This window comes from Cystoisospora suis (assembly GCF_002600585.1).
Source record: "Cystoisospora suis strain Wien I chromosome Unknown contig_1069, whole genome shotgun sequence".
Classification (NCBI taxonomy): Eukaryota; Apicomplexa; class Conoidasida; order Eucoccidiorida; family Sarcocystidae; genus Cystoisospora; species Cystoisospora suis.
In genome coordinates this window covers 42,469-50,855 of record NW_027153870.1, presented here as the reverse complement: position 1 = coordinate 50,855, position 8,387 = coordinate 42,469, and the positions used below count along the sequence as shown (strand labels likewise).

The window sequence follows — 8,387 nt, the reverse complement described above, 5'->3', positions numbered from 1 at the left end:
TATATATATATTTATATATCTATTTATATTTGTATGTGGCTTTCTAGCCTACAAATCCATACAGATATACTTATATCCTATGCTACATATGTGCACGTCTGTACATACGCATGTGTAGATGTTTCTCGTCTATATATGTGTTGGGTATATTTCTGCGGAATGTATGTGTGCATATCCATCTTTGCATGAGAATGTCTTCTTTGTCTTTTTTAGGTAGCGCATTTGGCGGCGTTCTTAGCGTCAGATCAGGCAGGCTATATCACTGCCAAAGTCATCCCTGTAGATGGAGGAATGCTCTTCGGAGGCAACTAACTAATTCATTCATCGACCCATCCATCAGCTCGAAAAAGGAAGAATGCAAAGAATGAGAAGAAGAAAGAAAGGAAGATTTTTTGAAGGGCAACGAAACAACAGCCTTCGTGATCTGATGGCAGTTGAGAAAGATACAGAAAGGGCTGAATAGGTAGATAGAAAGGTAGAACGAAGCAGAGACAGAGAGAGTATCTACCCGTCTGTTGTCTATCTCACTGTCTCTCCTTCGTTCTATCTGGACTGGGAACCCTTTGGACGGGAGGAGATAGATGATATGACGACCATAGTGAACGATGCTGCACTTCCCCATCCCTAAAGAGGAAAGAGCAAGAAGACTGTTCGTCTTGTCTCTTCTCAAGGCTTTATTCCTTCATTCATTCGGACCCTTCTTTTCTCCTAATGATAGTAAGAAGAATCCGAAAAGAAGAGAAGAGTGTGGGTACCCTTGCTGTGTAGTAATCTCTTTTTTCCAGGCGGCCAGTTTGCCGTCTATTACCACACTCACTCACTCATTAATCATAAGAAGAGGATTCCACTGCTTCTTCTTATACTATTACTTCTTCTGACTGTTATTTGAAAGAGTAAAAGAGGATGAGGATGGAGAAGAATGGGCTAAAGACGATGAGAAAACGAAATCAGAGAGATTAGGGACTCCCCTGAGAAATCTCATATAGAGATCTATATACATACATATACATCTGTACATCTCTAACAATGAAGAGGTATCAAGGGATGTACATACACCCCACATACAAGTAAAGGAGGTTATGTCCATATATATATATATATGTATGGTGTACATAGATGTGTATATATGTTTATAGATATAGAAGGGGCTCGTTGCGTGTAATGTGATGTGTATGGATCGGGTTGTGTCTCCTGTATACATGTAATGATTCGCTTCGTTCCTAGAATTAAGACAAGGAAGCTGGCTGAACAAGGAGAGAAAGAAAGAGAAGAAAAGAGCACCGAAGATAGATACGGAGGCGGAGAGAGACGCTCCTCCTGGACGCATCCACGCGCGTGCATGCAATCTGTTTTTTGTCCCTTTTTCTCTAAGTCGAGAAGAGGGAGAGAAAAAAGAGAGTGACGTTCTATTTTCATCTCTCTTAAGAATACGTCGACTCTATAAAAGAAGAAGTGGCTTCAGATGCTCGTAGAGGAGAATAGAGCGATGATGAAAAAGGGAAGGATAGGAGAGTGACAGGAATAAGATGTCTACGGCCTAGCATATGAATAGATGTGTTCCACTAGTACGAGTAGCAGTAGCTATAGTGATAGCCGTTCTTCTTTATGATTTTCAGCTTGTCCTTCACTTTCTCTCTTTCATCCTCTTCCTCGTTGTTCCGCTCTCATACATCAGAAAATGAACGGACTCTTTCTTCATCTTTTTGTGCTTTTTAAGCATTCTTCTCAACGATGCAGAGGGGAGAACATCAACCAAAGCTGTCTTTCTCGCCGTCTGACCTATCATCCTATTTCTATGGAGATTCTGGAACAGAAGAAGTAAAAGCCTTTGCTCTATCTACTGACCTCTTCAATCCACCCTTCAGTTCTCTTAGAGAATTTATTCTCAAGAAGAAAGAGCGTGACTTATCCGGGCAATCCAACAAGACAACATCGTAAGAGGATCTAGCGATTCGACTCCACACCCCCACTGCTTCCACGAGTTGCTCAGAAAGAAGAAATGAGAGTCACAGTGCCAACACGGGTACGATAGACAAGTATCAGTGGATGTAATGCTATAAAGTCTCGGCTTCCATAGGCTCTCTCAGTTTCAGCTTGACTGAAAGCAAGCCTTGAGAGAAAACTGGGTATCAGGAAAACATTGTCTCAGAAAGAAAGCATCTTTCTTGAAAAGGCTGAGAAACACATAGATAGGTATACATATGGATGGATTTCTCTCTATACATACGACGATGCTGCAGAACCACAGAGGATAGACACAACCGACAACAGATCGGATAACGTGGCGAAGAGAGAGATGGATGGGTGAGAGACAAGCCGGATCTGTGTATATCGACAGATGGTTTAATAGATCAGTAGAGAGATAAGTAAGAGAAGATTGATAAGAGTTAGTAGTGGGCTTCACGAATCAAGAGAGAGAAACTTTTTATGGGTCCCTCTCTTACCGTCACCTGATTCGTAAACTTCAGCAAGAGCGTCATCGATCAACCTCACATGCATGCCACATCACACCCACTTAGTAAGTAATCCTCCATTACCCAAACTGCATGTCTTTATCATCTTCATCTCTTTTTCCTCTCCTCTTTCTCTCTTGCTCTCTCCTACACCATGCTAGCTGATCATACGTATTCTCATCTCCCCTTCCCTAGCAGGGGAAAAAATCCTCCCTTCTCACAACAGAGAAAGAAAAGAAGCTGAGAACTAGAAAACTTCTTCGCTCCCCAACGGATCTCCAGAAGCTAGAGAAAGAGAGAAAGGTCGACTGTGTCTTGCTTAACGTGTACGTCTGACGGGAGTGTTTCCCCACTTCCCTGGTTTGATAAGAGGAAGATTCTGACGTTGACGAGCATCGGAGGCAATAGCTGCTAATGACGCTCGAAGCTCTCTGATACCGAAGTGTCTTCGGGCAGATACTGCATGTATATAAGGATGTAGAAGATGACGCGGAAGTCGGAGTACACCCGAAGAAGAGCCCCGGTCCGCAGGGGTGGGTTCAGCGCTCTGAAGTTTTAAAAGAAGGCGGAAAACCGCGTCATGCAATTGCTCTGTCTGAATCAAAAAAACAAAAGCCAAACAGCAAAAAAGATTAATGCTCAGAATATTATTCTCATTTGATGAAAAGCAAAGCAGACAAAGGAAGGTTTCTGTACTCGGCAGTCGGTCTTATCTGTAAGTGGAGTGGGATCTAGGCATTCATACCGAACAACTGAAACATTCACACGGACCCCACATATGGTGTACGCTCACCGCAGATGAGGGTGCATGTACACCCAGGATGAAGGTGCATGTACACCCGAGACGACGGTGCATGTACACCCAAAATGGAGGTGCATGTACACCCGAGATGAGGCTGCGCCTGCAGAGGCCTTTATACGCAGGTTATATACACACCGACGAATTACGGGGTTACTATCGCAAAACTACGCTCTATATATCAAGGAAAGCTTTGTAGCAAAATCCCCATTATCGGGAAGTATACAAGTGTCAATGCATACAAGCATACATCCTACATGCTTAGAGAGATAGATAGATAAATATCTAGATGTATACATACGGATGGACAGCTCTACATGAACTGTTGAACAAGAGAACTTACCACAGCGTGTATATATTTCCAGATGATAGTTAGATGCCTCGATATCAGATAAATACACTGAGTAGCCAGGTGAGAAAGGTCTTTTTCATTGAGCTCCTCTGCCCTTTATCTAATCCTTTCACCTATGAGTACGACACATGATATAGAGGCGACCCAAACCTCATATATGAAACATATTCAAATGTAAGCGAAACAGGATGTAAAGACTCTCTCTGTCTCTCTCTCTAGGCGTGGTGGGGGCAGACATGTGGAGATCTTGTAACCGAACACCTGTATACTTGAATATCTGTATGTCTCCCTATATAGATACATACAGATATATATGAGACTTACGTTTAGGAGATCCACTTTGGTAAGGATCACCTGAAAAGGGAGATTTTTTTCGATCAGAAGCTGCCAGAGTTTCTCGTCTAAATCTCTCACCCCTTTGGTCGCATCAATCAGAGAGAGCACACGCTTCAACCTCAAAGAAGATAAAGAAGAGGTTTCAGAGAAGAAAGCAGAATACAGAAAGAAAGCGAAAACATGAGAAAAACCCAAAGAGGAGGAAAATAGAAAGATACCGATATGAATGCCCTCATCGTCGTATCGATCAGTCCATGTGGAAGCGCCTCAGTCAGTCAGTCATTCACACACACTCGGTTCGGTACTCGCCGAAACTTCCTCTCGTTCTGCTCTATGACTATCATCATAAGCAATCTCTTCCTGTCGTTCCTATATCAGCCTTTCCTCTTTCGCAAAACATGATGTTTCTTGTTGCCTGCGTAGAACGTCCTATGATCTATCTCTTTATTTCCTTAGAAAACTGCACTCCGCTCATCTTCTTCTCGTCCCCGAGAGATAACGACCAGACGCTGAAATAGACGGAGAATAGACAATGGTGAAAATGTTTTGAGAACACTCTCATCATAGACGAAAACTCTCGTTTAATGCAGAAGAAAAAAACTTCCCTCCCCCCGTCATCGTAAGCGTCGCCTTTCCACATGAAAGACAGTCTCACACCATTCTCCTCCTGTGCCTTTCATCTATCTATACATATATCTCTACAGGTATAATTACAATAGAAGTATGTATCTACCTACTTGTATGTATACCCATGCGCGTATATCCATATATATCTAGACATCTGTCTACCTATATATACCTATATATAAGAAGGGATATGTGATATAGACTGAAAGGGAGGGTCTGCGTATGAAGTATAGATAAGACGCGAATTCATTGCAGTAGTCAGTTCCACTACAGCACTCATCACTCACTGTCATACCAGTCTACTACTACTACGACTACAACATCTGCTCTCCGCTCTTCTTATTTGAAAGAAAGAACGGGAGAGAGAGAATGCCTGCCTCTTTTCTTGAGCCAGGAGAAACAACGTGCAGAGGAAGAGAGAAAGAGAGTGTCCCAACAATAAGAATCGTGTCTATCATTCAGAAAAAAGAAAGAGACAGAACCGAAGAAACAGAAAGAGAGGGACATCGGAGATGATCTAAGAATGATCAATGCTGTTAGATCTATTGCCGGTCTTCCCGTTTCTCTACCGAGTGTATCTGTCTCCTCCTTACTGTCTTGACTGAGTGAAGTAATCCTCTATCAGCAGCGCCCATTCTTCTTTCATTCTCTAACCTCGGACACGGAAAGAGCAAGAAAAGAAGAAGAAACACAGACAACAACACTTAGGATAGAGAAGATCTCTCCGCAGAGAGGAACACCAGAAAGAAAGAAAGGAAGAGAGAGTAGGAGAAGGAAAGAGAAAAGAAAGAAAAGAGAGAGAAGAAGTTAGAGGAGGTAAGAAAGATAGACTAAGGAGAAAAGAAAAGAACTAACAAAGAAAAGATCGCTCTGATGATGGTAAGGAATGAAAGAACTCCATGTGAGAAGAGCTCGGGAGAATAAAGAAAAAAGCCTCGTTTGATGGGATGAGGCAGATCTTTCAGTAGAAGGCATTCAAGGCTTTCTATCCATACGACGTAAGGGACCCTTCCATCAGCCCTCCTCTTCCTTTCTTAAGCGTACAATAGATGAAGCTTGCCTTCCTCATTCATTCTGTTTTATCCCCACGTGAATAGCATAAGAAATTAGTTGTGGTGAATACAGCAAAGGAGGTAGAGAAGACCAACCTCTACATCTTTCATGATAAAGAAGGAGACCGACTTACCTCATCTTGAAAGAGTTGTCTACACAAAGATATTCGTCGTCCCATAGAAAGGATAACTAGCCCAGTCGCCTAGCACCCCTCTAGTACTGCATCTTGGGATCAGGTGTATATACACCACAGACACAACCGAAAAGAAGGAGAGCGGAATATCTATTGAATCCATCCATCAATGAGGAATCTATCATCCTGACAATCGTACGTGACTACGGATGAGAAGCCGAGCTCTTCTCTAGACATGTCTTTATACAATCCTTGAGATTTCAAAAGAGCTTCACATCCACCGGTTCGACTCCCCTCACCTGTGTAACTCTTGCGAAGCCGTATCCAGGGAGATCGACGAGACTCATATGATTTCCTAGATCAAAAATAAAGAGATGACGTGTTCTCCCCTGTGAGGAAACAACGACGTAGAACGTTAGCACAAGCAAAGAGAAGAGAGAGAAGAAAGGTGAAAAGGAGGGAGGAGAAAAGAGAGCATCTACAAGAAAAGAGAGGAGCATCACATCGTGACAATGAGAATGATTTGAGATGGAGACACTTAAAAAGACATCTTCTTCTTCTTTTCTTGTTCTTCCTATTCAAGTCTTTCATTCATCATGTCGATTTAGAAGATAAAGATCATGTAGAAGGAGAAAGAAAGAAGGAGAAAAGGGAAGAAAAGAAGAAAGCAAGGAGAAGGATGGATTCGCTTACGTAGGAAGAAAGTACTACATCTCCCCCCTTGCTAAGTGTAGTGTACATACAGCAGGCTTTAGAGACGTCAAGTGAAGCTTCTTCTTCGTCTTCTTCGTAGGAGATGGAGATGTATTACCGGTTGCTATGAAGAGATGAGAAAGAGATAGAGATAGACGAATGAAGAGGCTGTGCATGAATGCATCCTCGACTTCACTTGGTTATTCACAAGAAAGAGGGAACGTATGTAAGTAGGGAAGACTGAGAGACGAGAGCGAAATATCTCTCTCTCTTCTCTCAGTCTTTCCATCAAGAGCTCAGTGAACTCCTAACTATGCCGCTGCCTCTTATTCTTGCTATCGCTATCACTATAAACACTACATACCGGTGTATGAGAGACTGGGGCGACCTTCGGAAGAGTTAACACCTTCCCGTTTGGTAACTGCACAGATAAGAATGAAAGTACACACAAGCTCACGTGCAGATATCTCTCTATATACGGACATAAGGATATGTGTATAAGTCGGGGACGATGACTAGAGAGAAAGACGGATATAGAGAGGAAGATAGTCTGCTCATGACTATACATCAAAGAAAAGATTCTTCTGTGTATACTGCTTCTACTTGAATCGAAGACAGTATCAACCTGTTAGAGAGTTATATCTTCTTATATTTATTTTTCTCTATCTCTCTTTATCTCTCTGTCCTTCTGTCTTTCTTTCTTCCTTCCTTTCTTTCTTTCTTTGGTTGCCGACGTGTATCTAGTGCATACCAGCAAAGGCTTTCATCTACAAAGAAGATCTTCACCTTGCTCTCTCTCCCTTTTGAGCGGTCTCTGCAACTACTACTATCTAACCAGCTGCACGATTACAGTCCAGATACCCCACCACGCTTATAAAGAGATCTCTGCCCTCTTCTTCTCCCTCTTTCTCTCCATTTTGGTCTATCATTCAGTTTTGATAGACTTCGCGGGAAGCAAGCACTGTCTATTTCTTGACAACGTTAGAGTATTCCAGGAAGGCGAGTTCATGAGTGAGAGAGCTGTGACCTCCTCACCCTCTTGATGAGAGAGCCGGTCCTAGCTGGTCTTCTTCTATAAGTCACCCGCTAAGGCTCGATGGTAGATTTCATCCTTTGGAGAGACATCCGCATACACAGATACATATACAAAGACATACGTTTCATTCCCGTGACGATGCTGATCATAGCGAGACTATGCAAAGTAAGAAAGCGTTCTATTATCTATACGCTTACATATACATAACGGGGTCTCACTTTCTCTTTCACTTGTCTATACATAGAGGTAGATACACGTGTATGTTTGCACATATGTATGGAATAGATAGGTACATAGGTATCTCCGTAGAAAGGAAGAGAAAAGAAACGGCAGGGATTTTTCCGATATGAACACGCCAGATAAAAGTCGAAAGATAGAAATGATAAGGACCCATCTCCCGAGTGTAAAAGTAGTCTGCTGGTGGTGTATGTACACATCATGGGGGAATGAAGAAAAGCTTACGGGTTTACTACAGGAGCGAGCGACATCTCGTCCATGCATGAGGGCGTTAAGGAGAGAAGACTTTCCCACATTGGAGTGCCCCACAACAGCAACCTATAGAGAAAGACAGACACATGGAAACAGATACACTACTAATCATAAGACAAACCACACAACTCAAACCTCTTCATTCTAGTTTTCTCCGTCTTCCCCTCCTTTTCGTTTTTCTACTTTCACCAAAGAGCCTCTACATAGTGTATATATGTATGTATGTATGTATGGATATATGCACGAGTGCATCTTCGTATCTATATGAATATATATCCAGTGGTTCCCTCCACGTGGTCATGGCGCTAAGGCATTGACAGGGTTCCTACTCGTTTCTCGGTCTTTCAGACCAACAACAGAGTCACAGCTAACCTACCCTAGACAATCGAGACGGCTATATCTATCTATCTATCTTT

The 8,387-nt window shown here is 42.5% G+C and overlaps 2 protein-coding genes across 2 annotated transcripts in view; one reads left to right on the top strand and one right to left on the bottom strand.

Moving 5' to 3' along the window:
* Positions 1 to 215: 215 nt before the first annotated feature.
* CSUI_002560 (uncharacterized protein) lies at positions 216 to 1,788 on the top strand (the record flags this gene model as incomplete). Its single annotated transcript, XM_068062760.1, has 2 exons — positions 216 to 717; positions 1,718 to 1,788. Coding segments are annotated over exons 1-2 (183 nt in total), but the record flags the coding sequence as incomplete, so codon positions are not given.
* Positions 1,789 to 2,772: 984 nt separating this feature from the next.
* The window catches only part of CSUI_002559 (gtp-binding protein), a gene marked incomplete at both ends in the record, with an annotated part of 8,797 nt that continues 3,182 nt past the window's right edge, over positions 2,773 to 8,387 (bottom strand). Inside the window, 6 exons of the mRNA XM_068062759.1 lie at positions 2,773 to 3,048; positions 3,929 to 4,058; positions 5,161 to 5,216; positions 6,053 to 6,142; positions 6,811 to 6,867; positions 7,945 to 8,037. Coding sequence (XP_067925266.1) covers positions 2,773 to 3,048; positions 3,929 to 4,058; positions 5,161 to 5,216; positions 6,053 to 6,142; positions 6,811 to 6,867; positions 7,945 to 8,037 — 702 coding nt within the window. The remainder of the gene's footprint in view (positions 3,049 to 3,928; positions 4,059 to 5,160; positions 5,217 to 6,052; positions 6,143 to 6,810; positions 6,868 to 7,944; positions 8,038 to 8,387) is intronic.